This window comes from Caloenas nicobarica, chromosome Z, assembly GCF_036013445.1.
Source record: "Caloenas nicobarica isolate bCalNic1 chromosome Z, bCalNic1.hap1, whole genome shotgun sequence".
NCBI lineage: Eukaryota > Metazoa > Chordata > Aves > Columbiformes > Columbidae > Caloenas > Caloenas nicobarica.
This window is the reverse complement of record NC_088284.1, coordinates 83,301,745-83,323,593: the sequence shown is the minus strand read 5'-3', so window position 1 is coordinate 83,323,593 and position 21,849 is coordinate 83,301,745. Positions and strand designations below refer to the sequence as shown.

At 37.9% G+C, this 21,849-nt stretch overlaps 1 protein-coding gene across 8 annotated transcripts in view; it reads left to right on the top strand.

Moving 5' to 3' along the window:
* Nucleotides 1-21,849, top strand: part of ARB2A (ARB2 cotranscriptional regulator A) — a 265,885-nt gene that overhangs the window by 13,225 nt on the left and 230,811 nt on the right. For 4 of the 8 annotated variants that reach the window (XR_010607838.1, XM_065656366.1, XM_065656372.1 and 1 more), the window contains exons 2-5: nt 5,263-5,518; nt 9,623-9,746; nt 13,182-13,283; nt 15,894-15,994. Coding sequence is in view for 7 of the 8 variants with exons in the window: in XM_065656366.1 (XP_065512438.1) it covers nt 9,641-9,746; nt 13,182-13,283; nt 15,894-15,994 (309 nt within the window). In the remaining variant the exon portion in view is untranslated. The remainder of the gene's footprint in view (nt 1-5,262; nt 5,519-9,622; nt 9,747-13,181; nt 13,284-15,893; nt 15,995-21,849) is intronic. The other 4 variants (XM_065656369.1, XM_065656368.1, XM_065656370.1 and 1 more) reach the window with 3 other exon arrangements.

Genomic DNA, 21,849 nt, shown 5'->3' with positions numbered 1-21,849 from the left:
TCTAATCACAGTCTGAAAGAATTACAAAGAGTTGCTTCTTCCTGTGATTTATTGGTTAATCACTCTCAGAAAAGGCAATGAGAATTTATTAAAGTTGACCCAAAGAATGATAAAAGAAGTTTTAAGCAAAGTCATTTGTTGCTCATCTTAAGTAATACTTGGAATGATAAGGAAATCCTGGAAGATGAGAAAAGTGTTGATGGCATGGCAGTACTTGGTAAAAAAGAGTGGTTCTATCCAGGCAATAACAGATTGTTTAGCTGACCGTCACAACTTGGGTAAAATAGGGGGATCCTAGTGGCAAATTCTATTAATAAATAATTATATGACAGAATAAACTCTGTTGAGATAATGAGTTTGCTTGATTACAATTACTGCTTCAATATAATAGATGCAAGATTTTGTAAAGGGAGTACTAAGATAAATCTCATTTAAACTTCGGAGCTGTTTAGTATCAGTAAAATAGCCACATCATGAGGCACTTACAGTCTTTCTGAAAAAGGTGTAAGTAACAGTTTTTAGGACTTGACTGTAGCGTTTAAAAAAGTGTGGGAAAAATAGACAAAATTTAACATACTAGGGCATAGTAATAACCAGTGACTAAAACCTGAAGTCAGAGTAATTAAAACCGGAAATAAGGTACGAAAGACAGTGACTAGCCTTTCAGACTATCACACCAAATGATTGACTCTTTAGCTCCTAATAACATGAATTCGGGAGCGGATGCCTTTCTGAAAGAACTGCTGTGGTTAAGCACAAGTTACCAGTCTAGAGAGTGGTAGCTGAAGAAAATGAAAGGCGTCTGTTTAACAGGAGCTAATTCTGATTGATTTTTTTGGGCCTGTCTCGGCTGAAACTGTGAACCTTCCAAGCAAAAATCATAAATTTCCAGTGATGCTTTTTTGTCAAACTAAGTTGCATTTCCAATCTCTTTCTTCCTACTCGTGTGCTGCTTTCATCTGCACCCAGGAGTTTGGCATAACTCTTCTCTGTCACACCTTCTGAACCTACAAAATGTAAGATGCTTCTTCTCCTTAGCAGGAATTCATTCAGAATGGTAGGAAATGTGATGTTTTCCACAAAACAGACGAATAGTTTTGCAAGGTTAGATTAGAATGATTAGTGAGGTTTCTTCACCCTTGTGTTGTAGCGGTTACTACTAGGACGGAGTGTTCAGGCTGGAGGCTGAACCAAACCATTTGATACATCTGTTCAACTTTATTGAAGTAGTTCCCGTAACAGGTACAATTTAATTTTTTCAAGAGCTGTGTTTTAGTAACTTTCCTTAATAGCATGACAAATAGAAGTCATCAATATGGCAAAAGAAGACAAAATGAGTCCTTGTCTGTATTGGTAATAGCAGATGTAGAGTGCTTTGTCTGGTTTGTCCCTTGAGGTCAAAAGAGAGATTAACAATTGGAGAAACTCCAGCAAGTGGGCACCAGGATGATAAGTATGTTAGAAGGATGATTAGTGTGTCAGAGAACTCAATATTTGGAGAAAGGTTCAAGGAATCTTGTAGAGGAGGGAAGGCTTGGAGAGATTTCATCAGTCACCCAGCACCTAGGAGGTAGTTACGGAGGTGAAATTCTGTTCACAAGAATGCATGGTGAGAGAAGAAATTTCAGTTGGGTATAAGGAAAAGAAAATCTGTTAGAAATATTAAACATTGGAGGAAGTTCATCACAGGCATGGTGGAATATCCTTAACTGCAAATATTGAAGCCTCCTCTTGGCAGTGCCCTGGTTTACCTGATGTAAGGCCTAATGAAGTAAGGTCCAACAGAAGGTTGGAGACTGGATCATTTCGAGAGATCTTTTCTGACCTAGACTGCCCTGTGGTGCCATGGTTAGAGCCTATTTGGCAGTCTTGGCACTGAGCAAAGCTAACGAGGTTGCAGATTAGGCAGTAGCAGAGATGTCTGAAGAAGTATGATTACAGTTACTGACTTAGCCAATTAATGGAATATTTTTAATGTGAATATTAGGTTTTCAGTAGAACCAGTGAGGAAAATGAAATTTACTTGCCTTGCTTTTTCATCTTTGTTCTTTTTATTGTTTTGTAGTAGAAAGTAAAAGATCGACTGACGTGAAAAAATTAAAAATCAAGCGTGATGCAGTCAGAATTTTAAATCAAGTTAATCTTAAATAATCAACTAAAAGAATAATGTGTTTACATTATTCATATTGTTTACATGTATATTATAATGTGGTGCTGCTTTATGACAATCCAGCAGAAGCAAATGTGGACTGCATATGCTTCACAGAGCTGTTTGCTTTGCCTGCCAGGTAGGCAAAATGAAGCAGTACGTCTTGGTTCAGCTGGCCAAATAGCACGTGCTGCCTCTCAGATAGAGGGCAGAGCAAAGACATTAGAGATACTGCATTAGTAAAGCTGGGAGAAATGGTAAAATCAAAGAAACAGGCATCCCACAGTAGGAGAAGCTGTGGGCAGAGCTGTAGGGCAAACTTCTTGAGGCAGACACTGCTGCAAAGAGAAGCTACGTACACTATGGGAATCCAGGGTATTTTAGTGTAATTCTGAAATAAGGTATCTTGGTGATGAACTGATACCTTCGGTAGCCCTGCATGCTTATTTCAGTTGTGCATGATTTGATTCTGCAGAGCATCCATCGGTTTTGGATATTTCTGTGTCATCAGAGTATCTGTGTTAGATGCAGATTATTCAGATGGGGTGGTAATATTTATTCTTTGCATGTGCACCTTCTGGAAGATGTTGGAGGAAAGAGGTACGTTACAGAAAGCTGAGTGCGCCTCTTACCTTTCCCTAATCTCATTTTGTGTAACTCCTCAGCACAGGGTCTGGAGTAGAATTAAAAACACCTCGCTGTGTACAAGAATCTGGGCTACAGACCTGGATTCACCACATTTCCAGCCAGTTTGTCGATCTTCTTTTCAGGAGTCTTCAGTTAATGACAGACAGTTCTTCTGAAAGTTGCACCATTACTTAAGAGCAAAGGGGGAGAGAAAAAAGTTATTTTAAAGTACTAGACACATATGCATATGTCTGGGTTTTTTTAGCAACTTTGATGGTAGCCTAAGCAGAAATTATTTTCCCAGAGTTTTCCAGTCTCTCTTTTTCTCTCTTCTTCAGTGGCTGTCCTGCAAATTACTTTGGTGTCTCTCCTAAGAGAAGACTCTTTTAATAGTCTTCGAGTTTTTCTGTGTTCAGAGGCCTTTTTCTCTCCCAGCTGACCCATGGGATTGTTTGAGAGAAGATGATATTAAAAAAAGATTAAAAATTCTGGCTTTGTCCTGTAACTGCTTAGTATGTACAAAGATAAGGCTATTGAGAGTCTGTCTTCTCCACCCCACCTTTCAAGCCAGAATTCCATTAAAACCAACAGTCTAGTACAATCATCTTAAAATCTCATCCAAAAGAGAGTGTGGGTTTTTTTAATGAAACTATCACAGGGCAATTTCAGGCATATTATAAAGGAATATTGTGCCAAGTCTTTGTGACTTATCCTTGTGATGTACACTGACAGGAAAATCTGATTCTGTAGTTAAAGAGCATTTCACACAACCGTTTGCCAAATAATTATATTGCTTCAACGTTTGTTTTCGTCCTCCTCAGTTGAGATGTAGCTCCATGCACTAATGGAACAACTCAGTGCAAATCTTGCACTGAATATGGCATCATTACATGCTACATGGGCTTTTTGTGGGGCTTCTGTGGGAGAGTCTTCGTTCTTCATAAATGTTAAATCCTTGGATTTTCCCTAGCATCTGTTGTTCATGGAAGATTCTTACTGGCTTTCTAAAGGAAGATGGTGGTGAAGGGCATTTTGAATGTAATGTCCTACTCATCCGTGTACTCACAACTTGGGTGCTGAGATTGAGAAAGCTAGGCAAGGTTCTTCAGAGTTCTTAAAACAGGAATCTAATGGTCCATAGTCTGAGCGTTGAAGGCCAAAAGGCCAAAAAGGCCAAAAGGCCAAAAAAATGTGAAATACACAAAAAGAGGTTATCTGAGAACGTTTTGGTTTTGAGGAGTTCAGTAGTCCATAAGAACACCTGCAGATTCCTCCCATGAACGCAGTTCTCCCCGGCATTGTTCTCCTGCCTTCATGTCAGGATCTGTCCACAGCATCGCTTGCCTGATTCATTACATAACTGTCCATCTGCCTCAGCACAAGTAGGGTTCTCCATACACTTGATTTTTGATAATCTGCCTATTTAAGAGAGTACTGTATTATGTGGTGTTGTTAGGCAGCCAAGCCTTCTGTAGCTACTTGCTCACTCTCCCTGCAGTGGGATAAAAGAGAGAATCAGAAGGGTAAAATTGAAAAAAGCTCATGGGTTGAGACAGACAGTTTAATAGAGAAAATAATAGCTGTGTGCTCAAGCAAAGCAAGATAAGGAATTGCAGGTGTTCAGCCATCTCCAGGAAAGCAGGGCTTCACCATGCCAAATAGTGACTTGGGAAGACAAACACCATAGCTCCAAACAGTGTATATTCGCCCAGCTCATGTGCTGAGCATGACATTGTATGGTATGGAATATCCCTTTGGATGTTTCGGGTCAGCTGTCCTGGCTCTGTCCCAGCTCCTTGTGCACCCCCAGCCAGCTCGCTGGTGGAGTGAGATGAAGAGCAGAAGAGACCTTGACTCTGTGTAAACACTACTCAGCAGTAACTAAAACATCCCTGTGTTGTCGGCTGTCATGTTGTAAACCTCACAGAGGTTGCGTTGAGGTTGTGCTGCCTCTTTTCACCAACTGCGTGAAGTTCAACAGGGGCAAGTGCCGGATTTTGCACCTGGGACATGGCAACCCTAGCGGTACAGACAGACTGGGAGACGAGATGCTGGAGAGGAAAAGGTTCTTCCCCCAGAGGGTGCTGGACACTGGAACAGGCTCCCCAGGGAGGTGTCCCGGCCCCAAGCCTGACAGTGTTCAAGAAGAGACTGGACAACGCCTTCAGACACATGGGGTGAACTGTGGGGTTGTCCTGTGCAGGGACAGGAGTGGGACTCAACAATCCTTGTGGGTCCCTTCCAATTCAGGACATTCTATGATTCTGTGATTCTTTTCACATTCTTTTGACATGTTTATTTGATCGTGTTTACTTGCATATGTTCATGAAGGTCATTTCCAGCATTTCAAGAAAGTTAAACTGAAATAATTAAAATTTCAACATGTGGAATCAGGTTGACTCTGCTTTGTATAAACAACTGAATTGCTGACACGGTGGGGACACTAATGCAGATAGCTCATAGTCCTCTGCTTTTTGATCTTGCAGGGTAAATAACACTGAAAGGCAGCTGCCGTGCAAGTAAATCAACCTCCAGTGTTGGCTGCAGTCACGTACTTAATCAGCAAGTTCCAGCATTGGTAGAATGCAAAGATGTACTGAGATTCAAGGACTTCAGGATCTTCAACAGTTTCTTTGTGTTCTAGTGGTTAAAGATCCTGCTCTTCTAGCATTTATTACACCCCTCCTGTGCATCTTCCCTCTGGCTTTTTGCAGCTGTACGGAGTATGCTCTAGGCAAATAGGTAGGTTTTCTGGAAATTCTGATGTCTTAATAAGTCTATTTTAAATGTGTGCAAAAAGCGATTTTTACTTGAGGAGATCTGGGCAGGCTTTAAGAGGCACATGCTGCTGAGCCGATCCTCTGGCTAAATTTCTGATCTCTACAACTTGGAGATGCTGTAGCTGCTTATTAACGAACTGACCAGAAGATACTGCCTCTGAATCTTCTTCTTATACAAGAGGTAGACATTCTAACTGAACTTTTTCAAACCCGTTTAGTCTAAAGCAGACTGGAAATAATTGGCTTTCAGAGCTGAAGTTTGGCAAATCTGTAATGAGTTGAAAATAGGGTCCTTCAAATGAAGGAAAGTGAAGTACAGCCGTAATTGACACAGTTGTTACTGATGTCATCTGTAGTGCCCTAAAAGCAGGAATAGATAAAATCTAATTACACACAGAATACTACTAAGATTAAAGTACATATATGTTTTTTTCTTTGTTGAGCCAATACAGAGAAGGGACTAGAGCCAGACTGTCCACACTATGTGAAGAAAAACTGAGTCTTGGTTATCAGCTGCATTGTAGAAATCTAACCCATACTTGTCCCTAGCTTGCTTGGCATGTCAGTTTGCAGAGATCAGGACTCTAATTCAACTGTATTCTAATAAAGTAGTGCAGTAAAAGATGCATCCCGATGAGTTCTGTCAGATTATGTCCAGATAAAATTGATGGACCTATGCTGTTTGAAAACACTCGTGGGTTTTCTTCTTATGTTGCACTTGCAGTGGGTTAGCACTGCAGTTATTTTTAGCCCTAATTTGGAACATTTGTACCATGTAGCATTGACTTAATTTCAGGTACTGCTAATGTAAAGCAAAATCACAGAGTACCTTTTTTTGATGCATTTCTAGCTGCATTTACACAATGAAGAATAATGGCAGTCTGTAGATATCTATGTATATGTGCATATTTTTCAGAGTTGCAATATAAAACAGAGTGTGTAGTTTGATTTGCAGACTAGCACTGCTACACAATCAAAAGCTTGGTGGTCCAAACTTCCAGGACCACTTTTCAAACAAGAACTTGCAGTATGTACGTATATTTCCTCGACTGTGCAAAAGTCTGTTGTGTTTGGGATTTTATTTGTTTGTTTTTTAGTTTAATGACTATTTATTCTGTAGTTGCATTAATAGGGCTATTATGAAAATGCAGCTTTGTTTTCTCATGTGAAACCAGAATTCTGTTTCTGATGTCACGTTATTTTAAGTATTGCTGGGCATTGAGTTGAGAGGCACAGAATATGCATAAGATACATTGTGAAAGATTATCTTAAGTTTGCATGGGAAAGCAAGATACATAAAAATAAATATACATTCTCTTGGCAATAAACTTGTTTACTGTAAATATTTCTTCAGGTGAAATAATAAGTTGTTCCTTGGGAAATGTGCTTGCTGTAGCTAGTGCCAAAAACAATCACAGAAAAGGTGTTTTTAAAAGAATTGTTTAAGTAATTGTACAGAATGTTTAAAATAATCTGTATTTATTACAACAAACTTGATGATGTTATTTGTGAATTATATGGAGTGGTCAGTGTATGCAGTTGAAGATCACTGGGGCTTGAACTGATGCCTAGAATAAACTGCAATTCCTGCATTTGTCTATGAGTAAGCATTCAGAGAGCTTTATAATTTTCCCACTGTTCATTTCCGTACCATCAGACTGTAGTTGATTTGACATCTGTCTGTCAAAGAAAGGAAATCCAGCCCTCTCATCTAATTTCTTTTGTTTGTCATTTAAGCAAATATCAGTGACGGATTCAACAAAATGCTGTGTTCACACAAACAATGCGTAAAATACTGTATGCTTCTTTCATCCTCGTTCTAATATCAAGTCCTCCCTCCAGTGGCTGCTGTAACCATTTTCTACTTTGTCAAAAGGAACTGGAAACTTTCTCTCTCAAAGCTAGACTCAGATTTATATGTTTGTTTATTTATTTTGGTGCTTCTAGTTGGGCAAGTGAACCTGTTACATTATCTCCTCATTCCTCCATGTCAGGATCTTCATCAGTTACAGAAAGAAGAGCATCCCTTGTAGAATCAAGAAAACTGGAGATTCTTGGTCACTGCATTGATTTATCTGATTAGGGGATGGGGGATAGTTTATAAAGGTAAAGCTGTTCAGATAAATTTTGTGTTTCTTCCCTGGGGTAATAACAAGTCTTTGAGCACCTGTATATAATCTGTAACTGGATTAGCTTACCTGTACCCAATTACGAATTTTCAAATATTGTGTCGGGAACACTACCCAATTTGTATGACTAGAATAATTTTCATCTGGACTATCACAAAACACTATCACTGTCATTTTCTAGCACTTCTAATAACTTTAACTGGAATGGGTTAGCTTCGTTTCTAAATGGTTTACTTGAATGTACGTGGTTTTGTGCTGCAACAGTAGAAACTGATGATGGACAAGATTTTGTATATGGTGAGCTTTTGCCAGTGGACTGTTTAGAAGCACCTGTGAAAAGTCTTTAATACCATTCACATCTGTGAATCAAAATTTGAGTAATTTCGATATTTACATTGAGTACACTGGAAAACACAAAAAAATGTCTTTGTGTTTTTGCTGTTACTTTTGTTGATCACTTTTGTTATGAGTGTTAATGTGATTAAAGTCTTAGCCAAAAGATACATATTTTAAATGGATTGTGTTGAGTCATGTCATAATTTAACAAGCACACAATCTAAGCAGAGCTTTCCTGGTGGAGTTCTGTCTTTAAAAAACTTTTGGCATTGTCTTGTCATTTCCCATCAAAGTCTCCTGTAGGTCCAACTTGTAGAATGGATTATTGGACTTTTTTTAACCCCAGCTTAAAAAAACCAAGCAAATGACCCCAGCCCCCAGGCCCTCCAGAATATCCTCTCCTTAGTTAATAACTATCATCTCCATAAGTTGCTATATTTTTCCTTAGTCTGCAAGAAAATGTATCATGTCATAGGTTTTCTCTAAAGACAATAGAAAAATAGTCTTTATTATGCTTTATTTTTAATTGTTTTCTACTGCCTTTACAGTGAACTACTGTTACTTTAAATAAACCGTTTGGGGGTTCTTTCTTACCAAGTGTAAGTATCAGAGAGTCAGGAGTACAGTTGGTGGATCCTATTACTCTTTGTTTGAAAGTTACGAATTGCTGCAGAGGTACAGTTCATGCATACACATCCATGATAAAGTATATTGGGGAGAAGAATAAAACAAATTGGTAATGACTGACAGATAAAACAAAAAGTGAAAAAAAAAAAGATTAAGGGGAAAAGAATTCAATACACAGAAGTCTTTTTATTGAGAAGGAAGAAGTGGTGATTGTGATGTGATAGTTTGCTCCCTTGGTGTCAGATTTGAGATGAAAGAGATTACAGATTTGAATGTCTGAATTGCCTTCTGTGCAACAGGAGAAATTTAGAAATAAATTGTCACCTTGAATATATTTGGGTTCGTTCTATAGCTGGACATTTAATCTATACATTTCAGTGCTGATAATGTAGTGTAGAAATCACAATGGTTTAAAACTATGCGGTCTGTGTAGTTCTACTAAACCGAAACTGTATAGTACATTGAGAACAATGAAGTGGAGTTAGTTAATGAAGAAAATCCTTAAAGATTGTGGAAGTTCTGTTGATTGTGTTTTGGTTTTTTCTTGTATCTTCTCCCTTGGGCTTACAGGTGTGGTGCTTCTCCAAAAGACTTATCATCTACTGATGTTACACTAGAATCACAAAAAAGAAGCATCACTTTGGTAGATGTTGTTTTAGGATTAGGGAGAAGTTAGTGTTCATTCTTGTGAACTTGAATCTTTGACCAAACTTGATTCTGGAGTCTGTGTCATGCTTTGTTGTAAAATGTCTTAATTAGACTAATGTTGAGAATTTAAACTGTGCAGTATAAGTTTTGAAGGAGAAGAAGAAATTAATTTTAATTTTACCTTACATATTATAGGAGTGTATAATACTCAGAGAAGTTTTGCTTTTGGAACAAGTTCTGGTTTTTTGTGATGTAAGCACTGGCAAATGAGATCTGCTGAAACAGAAGTCACTAAATTTGTTAATTTCCAACTCTTGATCTTTCAGATTGTCCCTCCAGGATTAATGTACATTTACCTCAGTATTTTTAATCTGTTGACAGTTTGGGTAATGATGGCCCAGCTCCAGCAAGGAGGCCCAGATGAAAAAGAAAAGACTACTGCATTAAAGGGTATGAGTGCTTTTGCTTTCTTTTTACGTATATTGACATTTCAGCAACAATATTAAAGAAAGGAAAATAGTCTGATATAACTGTGGGTTAAAGTCTGGGAACTGCAATACTGGAAGAGACTGTTAGTCCATCTGTGCTAATGCTTTTTGTCTAATAGTGTGTCCATTATCAGTATTTTCGTGGGATGATATAAAAAATAATGATCTGTGGTAAGCAGTTACAGAACAAGATATCCATTAATTTTTAAAATTTTCAAAATTATCCTTTGAGAAAGTTGACTGGTGCTTTTGTGTTCTTAGCTTCTGGGAGTTATCATTTAATTTTTATGCCATTTATGTTTTATAGTTATGCAACCATATTGCAGCTTTTAAAAATCTCTTTGACTAGAATGTTGGCAGGGAAAACATTTCCAGGACACCAATTTCCATGTTGATTTTATAAAGTTTTCTTTGTATTGTATGTTTAAAAAAATAAATGAACCTAAGTGACTTAATGGAATAATTTTCTTGAGGAAAAAAAAAAATAAATGGCATCTTTTAGATAGTGTTTTTCAATTTTGGAAGTACTTGGAATTGGTTAGAACTACAAGTAAGTTAACCAAACATTGGACTTAAAGTGTTTACGTCACACATTTGCTCTCCAAATTGTCTTTCAAAAGAGAAAAAAAAAAAAAAAGAATATACCTTGCAACTCCAGTATAAAAATTGGATTTCTGCCAAAATATTATTAGAAATATATGTTCTGTTACACAGTGATGGTAGATGGTGTTTCTTTGGTCAGAACTGTGTATTTGTGAAATGTTTGGTGAAAACCTGTGTGGTGCTTTTTTCAAACCTTGTACTAATTCTGCCAAATTAGTATATTCTGAGGGAATTATACTTCATGTTTGCAAAAATAAAACTCCCATTTTGTACTTCACATTGATTTGATTTTCATTAAGGATTACTATCCAAGAAATACTCCACATTTAAAATATGTGTGAGGACTTTGTTTTATTCATGTGATCTAGTGAACTCCCATTGAGCTACAGAAGATCTCCTGCAAATCACTCAGTTTTGGGCTCTGTTGGACTCAAACAGGGTTGGAAAGTCCAAGATCTTGGGTGAGAATGGTGGATCAGATCCTGAAAGAATCTTAAAGTTGTAAAGACTGTTTAGCTAATTTTAGCCTGAGAGGTGGGTTGCAGAGGAGGAAAGAGGCTGTGTTGGTGGTTGGAGCACACAGGCCATGTACTGTCTTCCGTAGTGACTCTGATGGAAGCTGTAAATCAACGACAAGTTATACATTCTGCAGATAAGCTTAATGTGGTTCATATAGTATTGCCCTTGCTACTCAGGAGATGAATATTTTATTATGTAGTAACAGATACATATGCGTAAACACATTTCCAGATAGGTCACAGTAAGAACACATGAAAACTCTGGCAAAATTAAATTCTAGAGGTGTGGTGTGACGAGTTTCTTCACCAAGGAGAGAAAAACGTGCTAGAGACTGTTTCACTACCTTGACATTGTAAAAGTACAGAGGAGGAAAGGGCACATTTTTTCACATCCTGTTGTGAAAAACTTATTTGACAAAGTTCTTTTTTTTTTCTCTTATCATTTGATTGAGGACCAAAGTAGTTCTTCCAGAACTTTCAAAGGACAGCACACAAGAACAAGAAAATAAAATTGCTTATGTGAACTAAACATCAGGGGGCTTGCTGTTAAACAGATTTGATGTAAAAGTGAGCTATGGTTGAGAAAGCCACATTTAGAAATCTTCCAGTCAATGTCTGATGTTGTATAGCTATTTAGATACGAAAGAGATGCTCAGATACCATAGCATGGATTGAAGAGACGTTGAGTTTCAGTGGGTGCACAAGATGGCCTTTGGTCCTCCAGTTTTACCCAGTGACACCACTTAGAGAAGAAGGAGCTGGTGGAGACAATCATATGGACAACCGAGTGCATGTCACGTGAACCTGAAAAGCTGTAAAAGAGCAGGCCAAGGAACTCTCAAGAATGTTGGAGCTAGTTTTCCAAACATTTTAAACACTGTAGACCAGACTGTATAAATTTATACAGTCCTAAAGTTCTGTTTGGCCCTTTGAAGGCAACCATGAGGCTGATGTGGCCCTCAGTGAAAACTAGTTTGATAGACCTGCTCTGGATTTTTCAAAGGATTAAAGTACCAATACTGGGCTTAGATAATGTGATTAACCTATAGGCATGTCACTGGTGACAAAACTAAGCGAAAATAGAGATACAAAACCTATTCGAATAATGATTTTAAGTAAATAAAGAGTGGAAGTGTAGTTAATGTCAAACAAAGCAAGTTCAAAGAACGTGAGTCTTTTCAAACTGTTTTTTTTCCTTTGAGCTACAACTTTGGACTGGAAAAGTAATAAACCAATATACTTAGAATAATGGCTGCATTTCCTTGGTGGCACATGGTATCTCAATTTATGAAACAATGATAGTGAAAAGTCAGCATATCACTCCTGAACTGAATATTTGTGTGGTCTTCAAATTCATCTAGGAGGATGTAGGGAAATATTTTCAGTGGAATCCTGCTGACTAATTTAATGATTTTTTTAATGAATAATCAGAAAGTATGTTAAAAGGACAGCATCAGGTGGTGTGGGTGTTGAGCAATGAGGAGAGATCATTGTACTCTATAATCTGTGTGTGCAGTAATTGTTTAGTAGTTAGATGTAAGCAAAAGATGGCCCTATGTGCTCGCCTCTGGTTACATGTAGATCCTTAAATCTAGGGTAAGGAATGCAGACTGTACTTATTTTAGTGTATGTACATTACTGAATGCAGGCTATACTAGGATATACCATCCCAATCTGAAATTATGTGTATGTCATGGCTTGCTATAAGATGGATGGCAGTTTTCTCCACCTTGAGAGTTATTAAAGGATAGCGGTTGAGGGAAGGATTCAGATAACTCGGTCCATTTTGGTATCAAAGGGGAAGTTAAGGAGTGTTGTGATCACAGCTGGTAAAAGCTTGTGCGATGACGTCCATTTGATAATCTCAGCTCTTCAAGAAGGCAAACAAGAACATATCAATGACTTGATATTGAAACTAGGTAAGCTCATGTTAAAACCATGGTGTGTGCCGGAGACGTGTTTTTAACGTTGAGGGTAATGAATCATTGAAATAGATCACTATGTCTTTGGTGGCATCTCAGTCCCTGGACATTTTTTGATCAACATTAGAGATAAATAGGTAAATAAATAAATAAATAAGAAGATATACTGACAATGGTGCCCAGCCTTTGAATCTGCAATGAGATTTCCCATAATGAAGTCCTATGTTTAGTAATATGTAGGATGTCCTTCTGCCCTTAAGATCTGCAAATCTGAACAAACACATTTTGTCAGTGATAACAGTGAAATAAAAAAGATTTAGCATGCATTATGTAATTTTTCTTTTCCTTTTTTAGATTTATTGTCTAGAATAGACTTGGATGAACTAATGAAAAAAGATGAGCCACCACTTGAATTTCCTGATACTCTGGAAGGATTTGAGTACATTTTTAATGAAAGTAAGTCGTATATGCTTTGTAAAGGCTATACTTAGAATAATGTTGAGAGGTTATCAGAACCTTAGTTCTACCTTATACGACCCTATTAGAATTTCACACTTTTCTGTTGAGAATAAAATTTTAAGCCTTTGTGTTAACAGACTTGTAAATCTAGCTAAGTAATGGTTTTTATTTCATAAAATTGTCCAAAAATTCCCTCATTTTATACAATACCACAGCTTTGTACTGTGCATACTTTATCACTCCTTGTTTTCTACTACAGAAGTGTTGATACAAAAATTCTGAAAGTAATTTCTGTAGCATTAGCATTAAAAAGCAAAATTAAAGAGTGGCCAGTCAATTAAGAAATGTTTTATTTACTGATTCATTTCTGTGGATACAAACCAAGTTATTATTTAGATAATAATTTATCCCAACTATTTCATTAATACCGAAAGGGAAACACCTATTTACATTGATGGAAAGATGAGCAATATGATAGACTGTCTCTTGCTCTTCTGGTGTAGGTCACGGTTTTGCATTACAGCTAAGTGTGTGATGACTACAAGTACTTACAGCTAGCTGAATCTGTGTGTTAAATGAGTTAGTAGTATTTATAATTTCCAGTGCATACATTTTAAAATCCAGCTGAGAAATGAACTTCTGAGGTAAAGTAATACCGGGCTCCAGGAAATGGCTCTTTCAAGACTGTTTGAAACCTGTAGGACAAATGGGGACGTTTACAATTCTACTTCTTTGCAGTGCCTATTCTGTGAGCAGAGGAACTTTAGTTTCTCAATCTGCCTGTCTTACATCTTCCACTTTTAAAGAAAAAAAAAAAGGAGCTTTCCTTTAAATGATAGTCATTTATGCAACACTTAGCTTTTTAATACCCTGATGGCTTTCACAGGAAGGTACTTAGAGACTAGAAGTGTCATGAAAGTGATGCTCGCTCTTTGATGGGAGGGTTTCAGCTATGTCACTTTTCAGCTCCTTATTTTTAGATCTGCACAGTGTCTACTGTCTTCCTTACTGACTTCAGAGTTAATGGTTCATGTGTGGTTCTTAAAAAGGGCTGAAATTTGAATTTTGGGGAATGATGTTTTACAGTGATGTTATCGAATATTCCATCATTAACCTCACAGCCTGAGTGATTTCTGTAGATTGCAGAAAAACCTATTACATATGCTACTGGTCAGCAAAGCAAAAAGGTCTCCATTTTGCTTTTGTACATTTAATTGAAATGTTTGGTCATGTACTCTTAGTCATAATTGTGCTTCTTTTTATGATGGAATGGTAAGGAAGGTTTTTAGCAGATTTAAAGAATCTGAAGAAGACAAAGGTTCCAGAAAGCCAAATTGAAAATATACCAGATACTTGCTTTACTTGTGGAGGGAGCAACTTCATGTACTATTGAATGTGAGACTTGAAGAGTAACTAGCTAAGAAGGAACAACTGAAGTTAGAGTTATGATGAAAATAGGAGAAGAAGGATATTTGGAACTGAGACAGGGGTATGAAGCTGGGGGGAAGTATTTCCTTGGTGTCTAGTACATAAGGTGAGACAGGTCTGGAAAAAAAATGTCAGATAAGCGTAACTATTAGAGATATCAGATCTTAAATATTTTATTTAAAACATTAAGAACCAAAATGTAAAGGTCCTGAAAATGTGTGAACTACATCAGGAACTTCATACTATTCAAGGAGAAATCTTTTTCTGAAAAACCTTATTTTCATCATGCAGACTTTTCACCTTTCAAAGCAGATACTTATTCCTATTTTTAATGTTTCTGTGATATACTTCGATTTCGTGGTGCTTTGAGACCATAACTTGTGTTTTACCTAATAAGCCGAGACATTACTGGTGAAGTATCTGTTTTCCACAGTTTGCATTTTACTAAGTTGCCATTTTATTGTTATTTTAGCTCAGTCCATGGCTTCATCTGTGGTTGTGTATGCCACTAAAATTTTGCTAGAAACAAGGCCAACTGCAGAAAGTTGCTTTGAAATCTAAGAACAGCATGTGGTTTTGCTCTGATCAACCATTCTACTTTGTTCCACTCCTGTAACCTCAGCGTACCCTGAACCTGGGAGCTCTTACTTGATTGCATGGTACCTAGGAGTTTGAGATATTTACCTTAATTGTGGATGTGTTTTATTTTCAGATTAACTTGGAATGCTTTTAATGTTGAAAATGTATGTTTCCTTTCCTTCCAGGCTCCAGCCCAATTTGTACTCATATTTCTCCTTAAATGCAGTTGGTTTTGAAGTAGGGGATTTGTAGCTACAACTTGATCACCTAATTGACACTGCAGATCAAACATTAACTGCTAATGTTTACATTTCAGTGTTAATCTGTAGCAAACTTGTGAAACAGTTTGGCATTTGAGATCTGCATGTAATTCCACTGTCATGACTTGTGGTTAGCTTTATCTAGCAATAGGTACCATTCAAGGGGAATGCGTTTTGTTGTTATGCTACAATTGTTTTCCTTCAGAAATACTACAACCAAAAAAGAAGGAATGCATAATAGCCAAATTTTTAGATGTCGACTTCTTTTAAAATTTTAAACAATTAAATGTGTCTTAATAAAGAAGTATATTAAAATGTAATGATTTTGTTTCTTTTACAGAAGGGCAGTTGAGACACATAAAAACTGGGGAGCCATTTGTATTTAATTATCGTGAAGATTTGCACAGATGGAACCAAAAGCGCTATGAAGCTCTTGGAGAGGTATATTAATTGTGTTAGTGTATGCATACATATGTGTATTTGTGCGCTGTTTTTTGTTGTGCTTCTGTGTAGAAATGATACTTTTAATCTTATATATGTATTAAGAAGGATCTAGTGAGGCTGCAGTCATTAACAAAAGGTATTTGGTATTTGTTGCATGTTAATGCTCTAACAGTAATTTCCATTATTTGTTGTGTAGCCTTAGATGTGACTTAGACTACAATTTAACTTTAATATTTATTCAAAATAGAATGTCATCTAGATTACACAAACAGACTATTATACTGTGCAGTATGTTCTTTAACTTTCTAGTCCTCAAGGTAAAGCACTGGGTACAGAACTCATTAGCTAAAGATAAATGTACTGGCTGTTTTTTTCATGTTACCAGGAGATACTATGAGCCACTAAGTTGGTTAAGTAGAGATATGATGATTACTTGATTAAATATTTTGTTGATGAATTACATGTTTGGATGCTACTGGTATTTCCTAGGCTTTTTGTAGGGATGTTGTATATGTACTAGGTGTAGAAGCAACTGACCATGGTTTCTTTTCTGTGTGAAAATGATTTTAATTTCAGTGCTGTGCTTTTCCTAATACTTTAGGAGTCAGAGCACTGAGTTGAGAAGAAAGGCACCTGATCTCAGTGAATGCAGAACCGTGTGCTGAGGTCTTCCTTGCACTGTCACAACCTCCCCCCAGCCCATGAAAGGGGCTGCACAGTTCTGTGCACATACTAGAGTCTTTTTCTTAGACACTATATAATGTTACCTGGTGATTTCTTTTGGAATCACCATGGCGCATCATCAAGAGCTGCCTTTGCCTCATGGCTTGTCTGCTTTCATTACCATTATTGTTTTAGTAAGGATTAAATGCATTTATTCCCCACTTCCTCATTCTGTTACATTAATTCAGCCTACTTGGAGATATGTTTGATTTTGTGTGTTTAGACATTTTGTCTTTTAAACTGTCTTGTTGTCATGGTTTACTCTCCATGGGCAACTCAGTCCCCAGAGCTGCTCACTCACTCCCCTGCTGTAGGATGGGGGAGAGACTCAAAAGGGTAAAAAAAAATTGTGGGCTGAGATACAGTTTACTAGGTAAAGCAAAAGCAAGCAAAGCAAAATAAGGAATTAATTCACTGCTTTTCATGAGCAGGCAAGGGTCTAGAAATCTCCAGGAAAGCAGGTCTTCTTCATGCGTAAAAGTGACTTGGGAAGACAAAAGCCTTATTGGAAGATAACTCTGTACCTCCTCCTTTCCCTCAGCTTTTATCGCTGAGCATGACACTGCATGGCATGTATCCCCTTGGTCAGCTGGGGTCAGCTGTCCCAGCTGTACCCCCTCCCAAATCCTGTGCACCCCCAGCCAGTTTGTGTTCTTGTTGTGGTTTAACCTGAGCTGGCAATACAACCACGATAACCGCTCGATCACTCCCCCCAGCTCCCCAGCCCCTCAAATAGGGGAGAGAATCGAAAGGGAGGGGAGAAACTTGCATTGAGGTAAACACAGTTTAATAAAATAACAAAATACCAATACGCTACTAGTAAATATATATATGAAATAGAATATAAAATATACTCAAGGCAATTATTCACAAACTCTGTCTGCACTGAGCAGCCGGTCCCAGGAAGCAGCACCTGGTCCCAACAGCCGATCCCAGAGAGAGGAAAGAGGAGAAAAGGCAGAAAAGGCCCAGAGGCCTCTGCAAAACAGCAGGATGGCAAAAGGCCAAAATAAAGAAAGTCCTGAACAGAACCACCCCCAAACAGGTCTCTGAGAGCGAAGAGAATGCGAGAGAGCAACCAGAACATCCAGACTCTCCTTAAATCTCAAGCATGACGCTAATGGGCTGGAATACTCCTATTGATTGGTCTGGATGTCAGTCCAACTCTGTCCATCCATCCCCCTTCCTCGCTGCCTCACACCTGCGGGCAGAGCTCAGCATGTCCTTGGCTCTCAGACCAGAGCAATTAAAAACATTAACTCTATGCTGGGGCGTTATCTCTTGTTCTCAAACTAAGTCCAGACAATGACTGTGCTAGCCATGAAAAATGGAGGTTTCCAACTGCATGAAGGAAAATTAACTCATTTTTGGTCAAACTAGCACAGTACTAAAGAGTAAAAAGAAAACTGAAATGTCTGAAACGACAGCTAGTCCCACACTGTTGCAAAGTATTACAAAGCATCTTGATTGAGTTTCTTGGATGGATAAATAAGTATACACTTAAATTTATCACCAAATGGTTTCATGTAGTTTCTCATGCTGCTAAGAGTGCATTTGTTAAAGCTGAAGAAATATCTAATTACATGGCTTTTTCTATGTTATAGCAGCATAGGCTCTGGGAATGTCTGTAGGCACTGAGCATGGAGGCTCAAGAAGGTAGCTCATGGCAGAAGTCTCTGTCCATCTGGATTAACAGGAATAGCTTGTCACTTGTCCTTGACCTCCACTGAGTGGTGGTCTGGTCCTCTGTGGCTTGCCGAGCCCCTCTGTTTCGCTCTGGGAACAGCTGGATGTGCTGCAGCTGCCCAAATGTTGAGCACTGCTGTGTCCTGCCAGGGCTTTTCTGGGGATCGAGGAGCTTTGCTTTTTACCTCATCCTCCTCACTCCTGCAAGAACTGTGGCAGAGCAGGAGATGATGGGGGCTAATGCTGCTGCTTGTCACGTCCTTTCAGCACAACTCTCTGTTTTTCCAAAAAAAGGAATGTGCTGTTGCCTGATTGCAATGCTGTTGCAATGCTGTTGCATTGTCTAAGTTACTTGATAGACATTTCTTCCAAAAGGAGAGAGATTGGTACCTATTCCATGGTTTGTGTATGCAGACCTTTGCTTGTGTCTCTATTGTTTAAATACTCACATTTTCCAAGTAAATGAGTTGGACAAGACACAGCTATGAAGATTAGTATGTCTCCTTGGAGCCTCCTGTGCTACCACACCTTTATGTATGTGAGTAGCAATATAATCAAATTCCTCCTTCTGTGCATCTGAATAGTGAATGCCACAGCTCAGACGCATAGTAGTGTGAACAACTTTTGTGATTTTTGGTTAACCAGCAGGAGTTGGGGTGTGTTCATGGAGTCGGTGCCTTACTTCTGTGATGTCTTGTGCATTTTGCGTTAGTTACAGTTCTCCTCTGTGTTCAGGTTTGACTCGTCTTTGAAAATGCACTTTGTGTTGGCAGGTAAATTCAAGGAGGGTTTGAGGTCGGCAAGTTTAGTCATTTGAAGTTGTTTATATGTTTTGTGTTTTTAGAGAAAGAAGAAACTCGTGTTGTTTCAGTCTGTTATCTGCTAAGTGCTTGATACTTCATAAATTTATAAATTTACAAAAACCTTGTCGGTTTTTGGCACAATGAGTGTTTATATAGTTATTTGAGAACACAGAGGCTGCTGACCAGCAAGACCCCTGGTTCACATAGGTAAAACCTCCTCTTGTGCCGTAGATTGGCACATGTAGATGTACATGCTGATGTAGATGTTGAGTAGTACAGAAGCGACATACTATCTTCTGATTAGCTGTTTTGTAGTCTAGGCTAAGATGTGTTCAGCAAACTGTGATAGCTGACGAAGCAGCAGCTCACACAAGTCATACGGTGATGTAGTAATATCTGGCCTTAGGCCTTCGCTTTGAAACATCATCCTTTGGCTTTAGGAGTTCTCTAATATGTATTTGTGGCTGAACATTCAGGTAGCTGGGCTTACAGTTAGATGATGAAGTAGCTAGACTTGTATCATCAGGCAAAAGTGTTTTAAGTATTCAGTGTTTCCATTGTTAACTCAGTCATTGTATAGTGATTTTCTGATTTTTAAAGGATTTACCCATCCTGTCCAAGACTACTTTTTTCTTCTTTTTTTTTTTTTTTTTTACTGTACATATATATTGTGGGCTGCTTTTATTGTGTTTTGCTAATTTTAAGAAGTGGCTGTAGTTCCTGGCCTTATGTTACAGCATCATTCTCTCTTTCTTGGTAATCCATGATATTTTTTTTTCTGTTAAAAGTAATGAATTCACTATCTGTGATGTTCTGCCATTACTCTGGCTGTATGGAAATTGATTCTTCACAAATTACAATGGTTCGTCAACATCTCCACTTCTTACATCTCTTTATTCTTCATTCATTGATCTGTTATTTCAGGCACACAATTTGTTCTGCAGCCTCTTGATATGTGCTCCTAATAGACAATTTAGTGAACTGTTCATAATTTTGTGATTCTGGTTCAGTCATTGCTATTGCGGCATTGAATTTTGTGGAGAGCCTCTCCATTTGCTTTTTAAAAATTAAAATGGCAACAGAAGTGCACAGAACATGGTGTTGCAGCTGCTTCTAACTGCCGAGTAATCCATGTGGCAAGTTTGAAGTACGATTGAGAACAATTTTGTGACAACAGTTCAGTTGTTGCAGACATGCCATTCAGTTCAAGGTTGAATTATTTATTTTTTTTTCTGGCCAGGAGTTACGGAGACTTGAATTCTAGGTTAAACTCCACATTAGACTCACATGATCTGTGTCTCTTTGCATTTTAAGTAAATGTCTGTGTTTATCGTTTATATTGCACTCTCAATTGATATTATGGCTACTGAAATTGCCAACAGCCAGTTCAGCACCTCCTTGATCATGACATTGAAATTAGCTGGAATTGTAAATAAATTGCTACTAAAAGCTGTTGCTGGGATTTTACCTTTTGCCTGTCACATAGGTTGTGTTGATAATGAGATCTCATATGAGAAAGATTACGTTGACATTTTCTCCTTCCATGTTCTTGCAGTCACCAGAGTATCTCTGGCATCAGTTATTGCCATTCCCTCTGTGTGTCTCTTACAGCCTTAGCACGGAGTGATTATAATTTGGTGATTGCTTGGAGGACATTTAATATTTGCAGATGTTTTTGTTAGTGCCATCACTAATGAAGAGAGTTTTACCTGTACTGTACTGTTTACTTGGCTACCCATGTCTTTAAATAAGTCAAATTGGACTGGTAAATATGTGGATTATAATGTGGACCATGATACAAATGCCTGGGCTGTGGTCCTATTCAAGGACTAGTGCATGCCGTCTCTTGTAATTGCAGGCTGTCTGACCTGCAGAAGCATATAAGCAGGTAGCAGAACTGTGGTTATTTTTTACAGTTGCCATGCCATAGTACAAGAAAATACCTTATATTTATGTAGAACAGGTACAGAAAGCAAAGAAATAGAACACATAAGTCAGAAATACCTTACGTTTCCCATATGATAAGATACAGCTAATTTTACATCATCAGAGAAGGCTTGTCCCACTAAATAAACTGCTTTAAAGTACGTGCACAATTTTATGTCCAGCTCATCACAAAGTGGTAACCATCAAGGTTAATATTTGTGTAGGGGGGGAAAATAAGTATGTAGAATTATGACAAAGACAACCCAGAGTTCAGATTGCTAAGTAGTAAAATGGGATGTTTTTTTCCAGATCTCCTTTAAGTTAAAGAACAGCTTGGTCTCAACGTAATTTTAAAACTAAGCGTTCACCTGCTACTAATTTCCTCCTTGGTTGCAAAGAGCATTATTTGTTTGGATGACTGAGAGAAAGAAGCTATTTACATAGCACAAATGAAAGCATAGAGCAGCAGAAGAGGACATGTAAGTTAATGAAGAAGGAAGCATTAAGTAGTCTGCATTTGAAAGGGTAGCTTCTTACATGAATAAACCAAAATCTGATGATAGGCTGCACGTGCACCTGATAGTACTTAAGGTCCAATCTTGCAACCGAAGCTCATGTGAATAAACTCAATAGGTCTGATCTTGTGAATAAGGGCTGCAGGATCAAGTTCCAAATAAAATTTGCAGATGATTAGTAGAAATCCTCACACTCTAG